Source organism: Carica papaya, chromosome 6 (assembly GCF_054855325.1).
Source record: "Carica papaya isolate Zhongbai chromosome 6, ASM5485532v1, whole genome shotgun sequence".
Lineage (NCBI taxonomy): Eukaryota > Viridiplantae > Streptophyta > Magnoliopsida > Brassicales > Caricaceae > Carica > Carica papaya.
Window position 1 is genome coordinate 15,002,404 of NC_142314.1, and position 17,119 is coordinate 15,019,522.

Consider the following 17,119-nt stretch of genomic DNA (forward strand, 5'->3'; position numbering starts at 1 on the left):
GTAGGACTAAACTAAGATAGGATCAAAATGGACTAATTTCCTCGATCTTTTATTTTTTAGAAATAATGCCTTTATCCATCACGTCTAATTTTTTGATTAGAACTAGATAATCAAATGCACACCATAAAACTACTCATACTTAATCAAAGGTGCAACCAATGCCATCTACATGCCTTGACATCAAATCATTTTTCTTTTTTTTTTTTTTAAGTTTAGAATGTTAATCATTAAGACAACATGAACATTTTTAAGATTGAGTTAACTGTCTTAAAAATGATATTTATCTATTTCGTCCATTTGATATTTATGTTTAAACTATGGAAAAATAAAATTTTGATCAAAAGTTGAAAAAATAGGTATTTTCAAATAGAAACTGAAAGTATATGTTTCAGAAAATGACATGTAATGGAAGAGATGAGTCATATTTTAAGTTAGTGTGTTTATTAATTTTATGTTTTATTAGTTTAAAAAAGAATTAATATTTTTAAAATAATCATATAATATTAATCACTATAAGTAATTTTATATTTATTATAAATATTTAAATAATTTGTATTTCAAAATTAAATATTAATAATTTAAAATTAATATATATTCAATCAAATAAATAAAAAACTAAATTTAAATAAATATTTTGAAATATTTTATTTTTAAAAAATAATACTATTTTAATAATTGTTTTTTTATCATTTTAATTTTTTTGGTTAATTCTATAATAAAATAATTCAAAGATAATATATATTTTATAATGAGAATACTTTTGTATAGCAAAACCAAATGATATATTGTTCTTCAGCTTAAAATTACTTTTATTAAAAGTTATTTTCTAAAATACTTTTCCACTTAAAATACAAGAAGACAAAGGTAAAAGAAGATTTCATTATCATGATTACAAGTAAAACACTTTACACGTTCACCATTTCATCTAGGATTAAAGACAAAAAATTAAACTACTTACTCTGTCTTGAAAAATATAGGTCAAAATTACTACTTGCATGAGACTGAAATCTTTCAACCAAGCTGAGAGTTGTCAAATTCTAATTCTGATGCAACTTAATATTTGAAATTTTTTTATGGTTTCTTGTCTAGAGCTTCTTCCCTTGCCACATCTTGTGGAGACAAGAAAGGCCTGGGAGGCATCTCAAGGCCTTCAATTTCTCCTTCCAACATCTCCACAACCTGATTCATGGAGGGTCGATCACTAGGCTTCAACTGTATGCACCACAAGGCTACTAAGATCATCTTCTTCATTATTTTCTTTTTGTCTTCTGTAACTTCTGCAATTGCTATGTCCTTCCCTTCGCTATACTGATCATATGCCCATGAAGGAAAATAAATTTGACTCAAGTGATCTATGTGTGGATTCAAATTTTTCCTTCTGCCTGCCATTTCCATTAGCAACATTCCAAAACTATACACATCTGCTTTGTAGGATATGCCTCCAATATTCTTGTAAAATAGTTCTGGAGCCATGTAACCCATCGTTCCTCTTGCTGCTGTGAGAGAAACAATGCTTTCTTCTGTTGAATACAACTTGGCCAGTCCAAAATCAGACACTTTGGGAGTGAAGTTTTCATCAAGGAGAATGTTGTGAGGCTTGATATCAAAGTGCAGAATTTGCATGTTACAGCCCCTATGCAAATACTCAATCCCGTGAGCTATTCCAAGAGAAATCTTATACATCTGCGTGCAGCTGAGAGGAGTGATGTTTCCTTCTGTTGAAAATATGTGCTTCTCTAATGATCCATTAGGCATGAAGTCATAAACAAGGGCCCGATTAGATCCTTGAGCACAGAACCCTATTAGCTGCACCACATTAACATGATGAATCCTGCCAATGGTGGCTACTTCATTGATGAATTCTTGGCCATTAGCTTTGGACTTGCCTAGTAATTTAACTGCTACAGAACGACCACTTCTAAGTTTCCCTTTGTACACAGATCCGTAGCCACCCTCTCCTAATTTGTGCTTATAGCTTTTAGTCATTTTTTTAATGTCTGAGAAAGAGTATCTGATAGGCACAAGATCATTTTGGCTCTGAAGAAAATCTTCAACCATATTATCCATCGACAAGTGCCTCCTTCTCCACTTATATGTTAAAAAACAAGCCACACATGGTATTCCACATAAAATTCTTTCTGCAAGCATTATTACTGCATACATTGAAATTAGAAGTGCATGAATTACGAAAATTCTTGCTCTAACATGTAATCTTTTGCATAACACAGGTATTTTACTACAAAACATTAATTTAAACATAGTGGATATTTATCAAAATTAGGAAATTAAGTAAATGATTACTTACAAATTACAAGTGATCCTATTCTGTACAACACTGTAAAAACACAGCACCAAATTAGATAAGCTAAATATGAGAATAAAGTAAAGAGGAAGAAACATTGCATTGTCTCCTTAGTGTTAAAATCAATTTATATCTATCTATTTCTTTTAAAACTCTGATGTAATCAACATTTTCTTTCTTTTAACCACTAGAAAACCATATGATGTAGATCCTCGTGGTTGATGGCACATAGTTATATTATATATTCGAAATATTCGAAGAAGATAAGCAACTTCCTTTCCTTTCTTTTTTTTTGTCTTTTTGGAATCCATACTAAGTCAACTAGCCGGGTAAATGCACTATACAGTCATCTCCTTTTCCAATTCTAAATGTTGAGTAAAATATCAACTCTAATGTAATAGTTAACCTAACATCCACAATCATCACAATCATATCTCTTTTAAAGAACTAAAACTTATAACCAGCCCCTATAAAACAAAATTATAAATCCAAGCTAAATTACTAAAAGAAAACAAGAAGAATTACCGGGTAGACCATAGAATTGTAAGTACCCTGCAAGATAAAAAAAGCAAAGAATATTAATGCAAAAGTTAGAAACATTAAATTTTATGAATATTTGGGAAAAATATGACAATCAATTATTTTCAACCCTTTTAATTAAGCAACACAATGCATGTATAAATTTTTTGCATTATACAATTTCAAACTGCCTCTAGAATAAAGGTAAACACATATTTAGTTCAATGGCTTCAAATGGATGAAAATTCAACTTAAAATATCTTGGTACTGTTTATTTGACTTAAATATTTATCTTCTCCATCATAATTGAACTAAGTATACATTTTCGAATGAATTTCACGAAAAAAGTTTAATTCTAAACATTTTTTTAAATAGTACCCCCATATCATATTTGGAAATGTTTTTTTTTCTTTTTTTTTTTTTTTTAAGAAATTCGTAAAATATAAAAATACAAAATAGATAAAAATGAGAGAAAGGATGTTATTACTATACCATCTGGGCCAAGAAAGGGACAGAGGAATCCCACTTTACAATCCGACTTCCATGAAAGCTCAAATCCATATAGGAGATGGTTGCGGATGTGTTGGAAGGAGATGGTGTTTGAGTCGTCCAGTTCCAGCGGCAAAGATGTCATGAGTATGAGCTGTATAGTGCAAGATTTCTCCAACTCCCCTGCTCCCAGGCTTCCAATTATCACATAAGAATAATGGCCTGCTGATCCATTTATACAAGGACGCGTGTCTACATAGCGAGAAGACCTCACTGGATGCGCACACTCTACAAAAATCAAACTCTGATGTGATTTCTTCGGTAGATCGAGAAGAATAAAATCATTAGGCGGTGAGAAAAAGCTATAGGGACGGGTTGCGTTGTATGGGCTGAAAGACGATTGAGGAAGGGAAGAGCATGGGTTGGTATGATGAAGAGTGGCATCCAACAAACGGATGGTGAGATTGTTGTAATCGATGGATTGGACGATGTAATCAGCTGATTCCATTTGTACAAGGGTTAGATTGTTTTGACATGTTAAGGGAATTGTTTGGTTGCTGCAATTTTGTTGGTGTGTTAATCTGAAGGGGAAGGTAATTTTTGGGATGTTGCCGCAGGAGGAAGGCAGGCAGGCATTGAAGTTTTCCTCGCCGTGGCAGATTTGGTTTAATACGATTAGAGAGGAAAAGAGAAAGAGAAGCTTGGCTATAATCATGAGATCGGGGAGTAGTAAGAGAAGAGGGAGAGCAGATAGGAAGTAGAAGAGACGGAAGAAGAAGAAGAAGAAAACACAGAAATTTGAATAGAAATAAACTAAAAAGTCAATAAACTAAAACAACTACTTTGACTAAAATTATTAAATAGAAATATTTAATTTAATTAAATCCCCATAGAGACTTTTAAGTGTTAAAAAAAGCAAAATCAATGTCATCTCAATAATCTCAGGCTCTGCATTACCTCACCATCTAATTAAAAATTCATAGTGTATCTTCAACTGTTAAATTATACAATTCCCCACTCAAAAAAAAAAAACAAAACAAAACAAATCTCCTTAAAGCTTATGGGTGAAATTAAATTCACTAAATAAACAAATAAAGTTTGAATTGGTCAAAACATGCAAATTTTCTTCCTCAGCAACGTAAGTCATTTAATATTGTCCAAGTATATAAACAATGGAAGATCACCCGCATTACATATTCCTTTAAAATGTTTTTCTACTTATTTTTGTTGTTGCTGCTGCTGCTCCTCCTCCATACAGAATACAGCCATGGAGTTGACCCCTACCAATGCCCAGAATCAAGATGCGGAGCAGATGGTCCGATGGTCCGATTTCCATTTAGGCTGGAAAAGATTCAACCACAGCACTGTGGGTATCCTGGATTCCATCTCTCTTGCACTGAAAACAACCAGACTCTGCTCCGCCTTCCAGTTTCGGTCAACCTCTTTGTAACACAAATCGATTACCAGAATCAAAAAATCTACATCCGTGATCCTCATGATTGTCTTCCCAACCAGCTTCAAAACCTCACTCTATCTGCTTCCCCTTTCAAATTTGATGCTAATATCCTCCATGATTTCACCATATTCAGTTGCTCGTCAACAAGGGGAGCTATATTCAACAGATGGGATAGAATAGAGTGCTTAAGTGTGCCAGAATCTGAGGCTTTAACTGTTCCGTCATTTGACCACATAGATGAACTGTCACTAACTTATTGTACCAAGATGTATGACCTCTCATCTCTTCCGTACTCTGTATTTTTAACAAATACAGATCATTCTTTATTTTGGTCAAAACCATCTTGTGGGCGTTGTGAAGCCAAAGGAAATATGTGCAGATTGAAGACCGGTACCTCAAAGCCAGCAATTCAATGTCTCAGCATCCACCCTCAATACAAAGGTATTTGATTTCTTCCACATTGTTGTATTCCTATCCAAAATCATAATTATATAAATTAGTATAGATTCTTAACAAGGGAGTCGAGGAATATTAGGCAGGAACAAGTTATGAGATCTTAGATTGGTTATGTTTCTAATAATATGTTAAATCCTTAACCAAAACTGTGGTGGTAGAAAAAGTTGTTACATAGATTCTTGTTTAATGTGTGCGTGAGGCAGGGCAGCATTAGGCATGAACAAGTTTTGAGATAGAATTAGCTACGGTAAAACGTTAGGTTCTTACGATAACTATATGGTGTCAGAAATAATTATCTATGATGTACATAAAATAGAATAGATACTCATCTTTGGTGGGATTACATCCATTAACAAATAATACTTAGCATTTATATGTTTGAACAAAACAGAAAAAAAGTCAATAAAAACTTTTACATCTCGCAGGAGGGTGGAGGAAGAGGCTAAAGGTTGCAGGTGAGTTGAGTATTAATAAATGTTCAGTTTTCTAGCCTAGGCTATTTTGCAGGGATCTTGACTTGAAAATCTTGCATACGCTGCAGGGTCAATCTTAGGTTCACTTCTTCTTGCTGTGATAATCTTTGGAGGGTACAGATTTTACACTTCTGACAAAGCTGAAAAAGAAAACCAAGCAAAAATAAAACAGTTTCTAGAGGACTTTAGAGCTCTTAAGCCTACCAGATATTCCTATGCTGACCTTAAGAGGATAACTAATCAGTTTATGGAAAATCTGGGTGAAGGAGCCTATGGAACTGTGTTTAAAGGAAAGCTGTCAAATGAAATCTTTGTGGCTGTAAAGATACTCAACAATTCTACAGGGAAGGGTGAAGAGTTCATAAATGAAGTGAAGACAATGGGTAGAATCCACCATGTTAATGTGGTTCGCTTGGTTGGCTATTGTGCTGATGGCTTCAGACGAGCTCTCGTATATGAATACTTGACAAACAATTCACTGCAGAAGTTCATATCTTCTGCAGACAAAAATAGCAACTTTCTTGGTTGGCATAAATTGCAGGATATTGCTCTTGGCATAGCCAAAGGCATTGAGTATCTGCACCAAGGTTGTGATCAAAGAATTCTCCATTTTGATATCAAACCTCATAATATCTTACTAGATGAAAACTTCAATCCTAAAATCTCAGATTTTGGTCAGGCTAAGCTGTGTTCCAAGGATCAAAGTGCAGTGTCGATGACAGCAGCAAGAGGAACAATGGGCTACATTGCTCCCGAAGTTTTCTCGAGGAACTTTGGGAAGGTATCTCACAAATCGGATGTTTATAGTTTTGGGATGTTATTGCTTGAAATGGTTGGAGGTAAGAAGAACATGAATATTGCATCTGACAACACATGCCAAATCTACTTCCCGGAGTGGATATATAATCTTTTGGAACAAGGAGACGAGTTAAGAATTCATATGGAGGGAGACGAAGATTCTGAAATTGCTAAGAGGCTTGCAATTGTTGGATTGTGGTGCATACAATGGCATCCAATTGACCGTCCTTCAATGAAGGTTGTTGTGCAAATGTTGGATGAAGGATATGATCTCACAATGCCTCCAAATCCTTTCGCCTCTACGCACCTTAAAGGACCTACTACAAGCATGGTTCTAAGGCATAGGCACCGGGAACTCAAAACCATCTCTGAAACTCACCAAGAATTAGACATCATCCACGAGATGGAGTGACAAACTTGTCTGGAACCGGATCACAATTCAGCAACACAATGTTATTTCTATGCTCTAAAATTCTGCAACAAGATAAATGAGTGTTTATTGCTGCAAAATTCTGAAAGAACAGTGATTCACTGGAGAACTTAACTTCCCTTTGTCAAATATTAGGACTACAAGCACAAAGGTTCAACGATATTGTATAAATCAATATCATATTCTCCGTGGAACCAAGTAAATAGAGTGTATCAGTGAATGATTTCTGGTGGTGTCTATGAGAACTTATTATTTTTCCCTGCTATTCAGTTGACCAAGGATAGGTAACAATATTGCCCTCCTACTTATCTGGGTCTATAGGATTAGTGAACTGATGATTTAATTTTGATTCTGTAATGCTCTGTGTTACAGATAATAATTGAAATCCAAAACTATTGTAGTTAGTATCAGAGCCAAACACCTAAAATTCAAATCCGAGATGCCGTCCACTTTTAATTCATTAAATTTCAACCAAAACCATTTCTCTTTCTTAAACATCAGTACAAGTCATTAAATATCTCAGCACATTTCAGAAAATTAAATTTCACCAGAAGTTATAAGAGACATATCCCCATTTCATCCAAGCTTCTGATCTAGTTGCAGCTCATGGGTTAATACATACACCAGTACTTGAACTCACACTGGTATACACCATCCAGCCAATAAACGATATGCTAATAGCTCCTACCTAATCAATTGGGAAGCTTGAACACTTGCTACAACTTATTATTCTTACTATTTATTAGATGTTCGGGAAGTGTTAGAACGCACAGGGTTAATTGGAATGTACAAGCATTAGCGTAATTGCAAATATTTAAGAAGCAAGGATGTTCGTATACAATTTACAGAAATTTATACCGTTATACGACAAATAGAAACATATAACTAGGAACACAGGCATAAATAAATGTATATGCGGGAAGAGAGTGAAGCACACCTGAAGTTGAGGAACTGGCCAAAGACAATGAGGGGCCAGAAGAAGATACGCTAGCAAACAATGAAATTAGTTTGAGAAACGAGCTAATATAAAAAATTAGTTTTTTTTTTCATTTAAATTCATTTTTGTACGCTGTTAAATTTTTTTAACACTATTAATTTTATATTCGTATAAAAACTGGCCTAGTAGGATAATTTTTTGTATGTCACGTGGTTGTCCACGTAAACAAAAAATTATTTTCTTTGCCTTCTCTCTGTTCTTTCTTCTATTATACAACATGCAATTATGGTTTGTTAGCCCAAGCCCACAGAGCATAAGCCCATGAGATTAATGAGAAGGCTAGACAAGTTGCGGTGACCCATGTAAAGATCTGCATCCCAAACTGTATGTCTATGTGTATGTGTGTGTGTATATATATATATATATATATATATATATATATATTCTTTTAAGGTTTTGAATGGGAAAGATAATGTGTAAATCAGGTGTCCATACCAAGTGTTTTTAATCTAGGTATAAAATAGAAAAGATAATGTGTATATCAGGTGAACATACCAACTGTTTTTAACTTAGGTATAAATACCCGCTATTGAATTGTTAGAAGCATTCGTAAGAAAAAATCTGTTAGAAGTTTAGATTTTTTGGCTAAATAAAGAAGATACAAAAAATCTCACCCTAGGAAAAATTCTTCTAAATGAATTTTTAGAAAAACCTTCAACATTATATTAAATGAATAAGACTGACACTTAGTTCTAAGTCTTACTTGTATCTGTAAGGTCTAATTTACAAGCCTAAAAGATCCATCTGGTACCACATATAATAGCATCATCGACTCTCATCCATGGAAACAATTTTTTTGGCTCATGTATACTAAAGAATGTGAAGATACTTGACTCATTATTTTGTCGGCATAATTTTTCAAAGTTAAGTGGTTTTTAATTCATTAACATAATTATCATGGTCCACTAAGTACATGGTGAATACCATATGCAACATACATTCAAAGATGTCCAACACTTACTCCTAGTCATCACACAGTTTCCTTTTAGGATTTTCACCTTAATAATAAGAATAATTAGCAATGCAATTCTTCACTATTAGGTAGAACAATTAGCAATTCAATTTTCAATGACGACGCATCCGACGAGCACAATGCATTCATTGACACATTTTGCCTCAAAATCTAGGGGCTCAAGTGCGTGCATTGAGGTAATGGTTGCAGTACCAGTATTGCTGTTGGAGTTGGTAACTTTGGGAAGGTCAATATCACTAATTTACCCTCGTCTTTTGACTCAGTAATTTCTTATTTTGCTAGCTTCTTGGCTTTCTTGATATGTTTACCTTGTTCCCAGTTGGTAGAAGGACCAGGCAACTCTCTGGTTTGCTAATGTGTGTTGACCACACTCGACGTGGACTTGCCATCTCCATTAGATTCTCATATTTTTTTCGAAAAAGTATGATGAGTTAATCTTTTGTACCTATTTCTTTATGGATGAAGTCTTAAAGACCACAATATATATCTTGAACAGAGTTTTTAGTATGACAATATTGTAATTTCTTACGAGTTGTGAACTTGTCAAAAACCAAGTTTAAGACATTTACATATATGGGTTTGTGCAGCAGATGCAAGAATCTTCAAACCTCATAAGAAAAAACTAGATTTAAGGATAATTTCTGAATATTTTATTAGTTATCCCAATAACTACAAAGGTATAGATTTTGATGTTCTAACCATGGTACAAGAATAGTTAAAACTAGTAATGTCAGATTTTTAGAGAATCACAAAATTAATGGAAGTGAAATACTAAGAAAAGTAGACATTGAGAAAATAAGAGTGGATATTTCACCATCCTTTTTGCCTAAAAAAACAGTTGTTGCTCAATCTTCTCAGTAAGTTATAAAGAGTGAGCTACATAATAGAGATGGTTGATTACCACAAGAAGATGTTATCATTGAAAATGTTGTAGAACAACCTCAATTAATATTTTTGAGAATATCTCAAAGGGAAAGAAAATCTACTATATTAAATGATATGAGCAAAAAAAGGAAAAAAAAAAATTTTAAGGGAGAATCAGTCAAGAGGGAAGACTTCTTACTAAACTATGTGATATGTTAGAGGAAGAGAAAATTAAATCTCATTCCTTAAAGAACTAAATCCCACAGTTTAGGAAAGATATGGGTGGCTCTTTGCTCTTTTAATGGTCAACCTTAGTTAACTATATTTACTTCCCCTAATTCCTCTACAATTTATTAAAATATTCTCATTTAAAAAGAACATATTTTATATAATATATTCTAATGGAAGTCTTCTTAATTTTTATTATTTTCTCATTCAAGATAAGATTTAATTTTTTTTATAATTTCTACTATTAATTTGGGAGATTTATTTTCTTGTAATGGACATGGTCTACTCTATAAATAGATCTTTAATTTACAATTGTAATAATTCAGGTTTGAGAATAATAAAACTATAAAGTTTTAGTTTTTAATTAGTTAGGTTTTGTCAACCTTTTTATTGAGAGGGGATTGATCAAAGTAAGTCATTGTGGTGTTTTATCAATCCCTCTTGAATTGAGTTTACTTATCAAGATTCTATGTTATGGCATTTAATCAATTCAAATAATCATCCCAATTACCTTAGTTGACATTCACGAGTTGAATGCAGATCAACTAGGGAGGATTTGTTGAGGGTTTTATAATTCCGAATACCAATATTATATGCGGAGTTTTTGATCACATTAGTTGATCATGAGTTTCATATCATTTGGTATAAGAGTTCAAACTTGAGATAAATCTTACTATCTTGTATCTTTTCTCCTTCTATATTTTTTTATTCTTTATATTTTAAAACAACGTACCTTACATCCTTTTTTTAAGCATAAAAAACAAACAAAAAAATATATCTCTAAGTTTTTATTTTTCTTGCATTCTAAGTTTTTTTTTTTCATTGTGCTTTTATTCTATTATATCTCTAAGTAATTAATTGCGTCCTAGTTATTTAACATCATACATAAAACACACACTATATTCATTCTTGTATTTGAATTGTTACTTTTAGAATTATTTTACCACTTTCTTTCTATAGTATTCTTTAAAGTGTCATAAACAAAACTTGATTCAAAAAAATTCAATTCTCACATTCAACTTGAAGGAAGGAGGTTGGGTAAATCACAAGGAGTGAAATATGTGAGAGAGTGTTTTTTTTATTAACCATTCCTTGCATATTTTTGTAATGACCTCATACAATATTTTAGTCGATGACATTTTCTCAAAAAAGCAGAATTAGTGAAACCCCGACATAAGAAGTGGTCGATTCGAGGACGAATCATTTTTGAAGAATGATGGAATGATGTGATTAAGGAAAGGGAAAAAAATTTCTTTAAAGGGAGAATTAGCCAAGAGGGAAGACTTCCTCCTAAACCATGTGATATCTTAAAGGAAAAGAAAATCAAATCTCATTCCTTAAAAAGCTAAATCCCACGGTTTAGGAAAGATATGAGTGGTCTCTTCGCTTCTTTAGTGGCCAACCTTAATTAACTATATTTACTTCTCTTAATTCCTCCACAATTTATCAAAATATTCTCATTTAAAAATAAAATTTCTTATCTAGCCTATTTTAGTTAAATTCTTCTTAATTTTTATGATTTTTTCATTTAAGATAAGATTTAATTTTCTTATAATTTCTATCATTAATTTAAAAGATTTATTTTCTTATAATGCACATGGCCTACTCTATAAATAGGTCTTTAATTCACAATTATAATTATTCAGGTTTGAGAATAATAAAACTATGAAGTTTTAGTTTTTAACTAGTTAGGTTTTGTCAACCTTCTTGTTGAGGAGGAATTGATTTAACTTATCAAAATAAGTCTTTGTGGCATTTTATCAATCCCTCTTAAATTGATTTCACTTATCAAGATTCCACCTTGTGGCATTTAATCAATTCAAATAATCATCTTAATTACCTTAGTTGACATTCATGTATTGAATGTAGGTCAAGTAGGGAAGATTTGTTGAGGGTTTTATGATTCTGAATACTAATGTTATATGTGGAGTTTTTGATCACGTTAGTTGATCATGGGTTTCATATTATCAGATGATTATGTGGTGTATCTATAAGAATTTAATTTTGATATTGGGATAAGAACATATCTGGTTACATTTTCACAAGTTATGGAAAGTGATGATTCTAGTAAATAGATAAAAGTCATGAAAGAAGAGTTACAATCTATGAACCATAATGCTGTCTGGGATATTGTCTTATTGCCTAATAATTGTAAAAGTATTAGTTATAAATAGGTCTTGAAGACCAAAAACGATATTAAAGGCAGTATCGAACGATTTAAAGTCATATTAGTGGCTAAATGTTTTACGCAGATGAAAGGTATATATTATGGAGATACCTTCTCTTCAGTTTTTTAAAAAACTCACTTAGAATCATTATGACACTTGTAACACATTTTAATTTAGAGTTACATTAAATGGATGTGAAAACTACTTTTTTGAATGAGAATTTGGATAAAGATATCTATACGGAACAACCTAAAGGGTTCATAAAGAAATGAAAAGAAAACCTAGTTTGAAAATTAAAGAAATCCATTTATGGTTTTAAACAAGCTTCCAAATAATTTTATATAAAGTTCAATGATACCATTACATCTTTTGAAACTGTTGATAAGTGCATATATCTAAAAATTAATAGGAGCAAGTTTATATTTCTGATACTATATGCATATGATATTTTGCTAGCTAGTAATGACCAAGAAATATCTCTCTAAAAACTTTTAGATGGATGATATGGGTGAACAACCAATATTATTATAATAGAAATCTCCAGAGATCGATCTCGAGGATTATTAGGTTTGTCTTAGGAAGGAAATATTAACTGAATTTCAGTAATATTCAATATACAGTTATGTTCAGTTAGTAGTGCACTCATTTTGAAGGGTGATAAATTAAGAAAAACTCAGTGCCCAAGGAATGACTTAGAAAGGGAATGGATGAAGAAAATTACTTATGCATCTGCTATGGGAAGTTTGATGTATGTTTAAACCTGTACTAGACTAGATATCAGTTATACTATTGGTATATTGGGAAGATATCAAAGTGATCTAAGAATTGAATACTAGAAAGCTGTAAAGAAAGTTATAAAGTATCTCCAAGAGATAAAATATTATATGCTCACATATAAAAAATTAGAATAATTAGAGGTGATTGGATACTCGAACTCAGATTATGGTGGTTGCAGTGATAGCTTAAAATCTACTTCAAGTTTTCTCTTTATGTTAACAAATGAGACAATTTCGTGAAAGAGTGTAAAACAATCCATTACTGCCTCATCCACAATAGAGGCTAAGTTTGTAGGATGTTTTAAAGCCTCAAACCATGCTTTGTGGTTGTGAAATTTTATCTCAGAGCTTGGTATTGTTGACTTTATTGCCAAGCTGCTGAGAATATTTTATGATAATATCACAACTATTTTATTCTCTAAGAATGACAAATATTATAGTAGATACAAACATAAGGACTTAAAATATTCAGTCGTTAGAGAAAAAATCTAGAAACAATAAGTATTTATTGAAAATATTAGTACTACTCTTATGACTCCTAATTTGTTGACTAAAGGACTACCTCCAAAGACATATACAGAAATTATGTGAGATTAGGTCTTTTGAGTAATCCATAATATGACAATGGATAGTTCAGTGGTTGAATAATTGATATTTTGTGTATTACAATTTTTTTATGTTTTTTTTTTAAATCATGAGTGTACAATTTAGTATTTAATCAACAGAAAATATCTTAACAAAACACATTATAAGAGCTATTTTGACTTTATGGACTGAATTAGTAAAGATTACTAATGTGTGGTGCATAGAAGGAAATGTGACATTGAAGTCATGTGATCGCTATAATTCACATTTATAATATAAGTTATTCATTATTATGATATAGTAATTTTAGGCTTATTGACTGATTTTATCGAAATCACGTATCAAACTTATTTATCAATAAGTATATTTTTAATATTAAAAATGTATATATTATTATAATTTTCATAATCAGTTTAGTGGGTCAAGTGAGTAAATACTAATTTCAGTAATTAAGTGGATGACGTACTAACCTAATATTTTATTTTTCTCATCCACTCATAACAATTGAAGTTAATTAAAAGAATACCTAAAATAATATATAACTGTTATAAAAAAAAAAAATCTTAATGGAGTGAATAATTTTAAAATAAATTATAAAATATGAGAATTAAATTATAATAATAGAAACAATTATCAATATATTCAATTATCATAAATGTGTTTTGACTTATTCTCCCATCTATAAAACGAGCACAAATTGCTCTTTCATCTAAGTCTTCCATCAATTAAAGTTTTAAAATTTTTGTGCATAATAGTTAGATAGATAGAAAAATTGAGTCAAATAATTAAGAATTTTATCAAGGGGTCTCTTAATCACGTTATAGCTGCATGATATTTGAATATATGTAGCTTTAACTTTATGTTACTCTTTTTTTCTTAAGATGTGTTGAATTTAGTAAAAATGACTTCTGCGTCAAATTTTCTTATATGTTACAGACCTCAAAATCATCACCATAGGATAATGTTCATAACCCACCAGAAAATTCATCATCACAAGTGATTGTTCAAAGTCTACATGAAAATTCATAACCATAAGAAAACCCTCAAAATCCATCTTCGCAAAAGATCATATCAAACTTCAGGTTTTCTCATATACAAAGAGAAAGATATCGAGTACTAAGTCAAAGCCAATCCAAGAATATGACAATGACCTTGGAACTGAGATAAATCCTAGAAAACTACACAATCCTCTAATAATAATACACATTATCTTTTTTAAAGGTACAAAAGAATAAACTAAACCATCTTTGTATCATTTCTCGCAATTTGTATCATTTAATGAATACTTATTGCCTCATAAAAATTTCTTCACAATTTTAAGTAATAAGGATATCCTTAAAACAATAGATGAAGCATTGTCCTGTGGAATTAAAAAAATACTATGGAGTATAGAAATATAGACATTTTGAAAAGAATTAGACTTTGGTGAATCTATCCAAATGCAAGAAACCAATAGGATACAAATGATTTTTTTTTCACTCAAATATAAAATAAATAGGATAATCAAGAGATATAAAGTGAGAATTGTGGCTAAAGATTATACTCAGATATACGAGATAGACTGCCAGAACACATTTGCACTAGTAACCAAGATAAATACAATGTAAATTTTATTATCGTTAACTTCCTATTTTGAATGGTAAGTATAATAATTTGATATGAAAAAAATACTTTTATGTATGCATATTTAGAAGACAAAATCTTTATGGATATCTTAACAAGCTTTGATAGATAAGTAGGAGCAAATAAAGTATGTAAACAAAATAAGACATTATGTGAACTCAAACAGTCACTAAGAGCATGGTTTGGCCGGTTCACCAAAAGTGATAACAAATCTGACATTTAAGCAGGCTTACGGAGATCAAACTCTGTTGCAATACAAGTCATAACTTTCCTAATATACATTGATTGCATTATCAAAACAAAAAATGATAAGACAAAATAACTAATACTAAGATAATATCTAACAAAAGAATTTAAAATCAAAGAATTATTACAAGCTAAAGTATTTTTTGAGAATTGAAGTTTTCCTACTTTAAATATGGAATTTTTATTTCTCAATGAAAATACATTTATGACCTCTTAAAGGATACTAGCAATAACATGCAACCAGTTAACAAGTAGCAATAACATGCAACCAGTTAACAAGCCTCTTGATTATAATCATAAAGTAGGAATAATAGAGGAAGATATAATAGTAACAAGAAAATGGATTAAAGATTAATTAGGGAGTTGATTTACTTATCGTAGACGAGACAATACATTGCCTATTGAGTAAGTGTTGTAACTCAATTAATGCACAATTCAAAAGAAGTACATCTACAAGCAGTCTGCATAGAATATTGTCTATGAAATTGGCAAGTCTATTGATCCTAATCATAACCTAAGAATAACAGAGAAAGATACGCTAGCAAACAATGAAATGTATCATAGATTAGTTAGGAGGTTGATCTACTTATCCCTTGCGAGACTAGATATAGCCTATGCAGTAAGTATTACAAGTCAATTCATGCATAATTTGAAAGAATTACACATACAAACAACCTACAGAATACTGCACTACTCAAAATGATTACTAGGAAAAGGAATTATATTAAGGAAGAATGACAAATTACTTCGAGAAGTTTATATTGATGTAGATTATGTAGTGTCAGTTGTTCACATAAGATCTACTATAGACTACTATACCTTCTTAAAGCAAACGAGTTATTTGTAGAAGTAAAAAATAAAATATAGTTATGAGATCAAATTTAGAATAAGATTTTTAGACAATGAAATGAAGAGTATGTGAGCTATTATAGAAAAAAGTTAAAAAATTTTAGAATCAAGTAAAAAAATCTTATGCACTTGCTTTGCAATACTAAATCAGTCATAAACATCACTTATAATCTACTGCAACACAACCAAACCAAACACATTAAGATTGAAAAACTTTTTATTGAAGAAAAAACTTGATGGTGGCCTAATATATATGTTATATATATCCACCAATTCCCAACTAACAGACATGCTAACTAAAGGTACAAATAATTGAGCATTCCAAATTTTATTAGCAAACGGTAAATGCACAACATCTATTTCTCTAGTTTGAGAAAGAGTTTTAAAGAGAAAGTAAATCAGAGTGTTAGAGATAATTTAAATCATGTTACAAGGTATAAACGCAAATTATATCTTTTGTGATTAATTGCCTATTACTTTTTTTTTTTTTCATTTTAAAAAATATATATATATAGAATTATAATATTTAATAAAATATAAATCAGTAAAGAAAAAAAAAAATCGATCTTCCACAACATTTATATTAAAAATGCTTATATACCACAAATTTGACCAAATATTATACCATTTTTAAACATAATTATATCTATTAGAAGTCATTTTTAAAACACTTCTCCACTTAAAATACAAGATTATAAAGGTATAAGAAGATTTCATTACCATGATCACAAGTAAAACACTTTAGACATTCACTATTCATCTAGGAGTAGAAGAAAAAAAATTAAACTACCTACTTTGTTTTAAAAAATAAAAAAATTGCTACGTATATGAGACTGAAATCTTTCAACTAATCTGTGAGAACTTGTCAAGTTTAATTTTGATACAAC

The 17,119-nt window shown here is 31.0% G+C and overlaps 2 protein-coding genes across 3 annotated transcripts; one reads left to right on the forward strand and one right to left on the reverse strand.

Moving 5' to 3' along the window:
* Positions 1-861: 861 nt before the first annotated feature.
* LOC110813868 (rust resistance kinase Lr10-like) lies at positions 862-7,928 on the reverse strand. Of its 2 annotated transcripts, XM_022041134.2 has the most exons (5): positions 7,861-7,928; positions 3,314-3,598; positions 2,828-2,854; positions 2,306-2,335; positions 862-2,153 (listed from the first exon to the last, which is right to left on the reverse strand). In XM_022041134.2, the coding sequence occupies exons 2-5, from the start codon at positions 3,453-3,455 to the stop codon at positions 1,072-1,074; spliced, it is 1,281 nt and encodes a 426-aa protein (XP_021896826.1). In that variant the 5' UTR covers positions 3,456-3,598; positions 7,861-7,928; the 3' UTR covers positions 862-1,071. The 2 variants fall into 2 exon arrangements, with proteins under 2 accessions (XP_021896826.1, XP_021896825.2); XM_022041133.2 differs by lacking the exon at positions 7,861-7,928 and having other exon boundaries at positions 3,314-4,113.
* Positions 4,439-7,223, forward strand: LOC110813869 (rust resistance kinase Lr10-like). The gene is made up of 3 exons (XM_022041136.2): positions 4,439-5,207; positions 5,648-5,677; positions 5,764-7,223. Exons 1-3 carry the CDS (start codon positions 4,517-4,519, stop codon positions 6,903-6,905), a joined length of 1,863 nt encoding a protein of 620 aa, XP_021896828.1. The 5' UTR covers positions 4,439-4,516; the 3' UTR covers positions 6,906-7,223.
* Positions 7,929-17,119: the final 9,191 nt, after the last annotated feature.

What these genes read in the sequence shown, in the direction of transcription:
- LOC110813868 (XM_022041133.2), bottom strand. Translation starts at nt 4,025, where the DNA reads ATGATTATAGCCAAGCTTCTCTTTCTCTTTTCCTCTCTAATCGTATTA. An exon ending in TCCCTTTCTTGGCCCAGATG is followed by an intron (nt 2,855 to 3,313) that starts GTATAGTAATAA and finishes TTTATCTTGCAG; the next exon opens with GGTACTTACAATTCTATGGT. An exon ending in ACAATTCTATGGTCTACCCG is followed by an intron (nt 2,336 to 2,827) that starts GTAATTCTTCTT and finishes GTGTTTTTACAG; the next exon opens with TGTTGTACAGAATAGGATCA.
- LOC110813869 (XM_022041136.2), top strand. Translation starts at nt 4,517, where the DNA reads ATGTTTTTCTACTTATTTTTGTTGTTGCTGCTGCTGCTCCTCCTCCAT. An exon ending in CATCCACCCTCAATACAAAG is followed by an intron (nt 5,208 to 5,647) that starts GTATTTGATTTC and finishes TACATCTCGCAG; the next exon opens with GAGGGTGGAGGAAGAGGCTA. An exon ending in GAAGAGGCTAAAGGTTGCAG is followed by an intron (nt 5,678 to 5,763) that starts GTGAGTTGAGTA and finishes CATACGCTGCAG; the next exon opens with GGTCAATCTTAGGTTCACTT.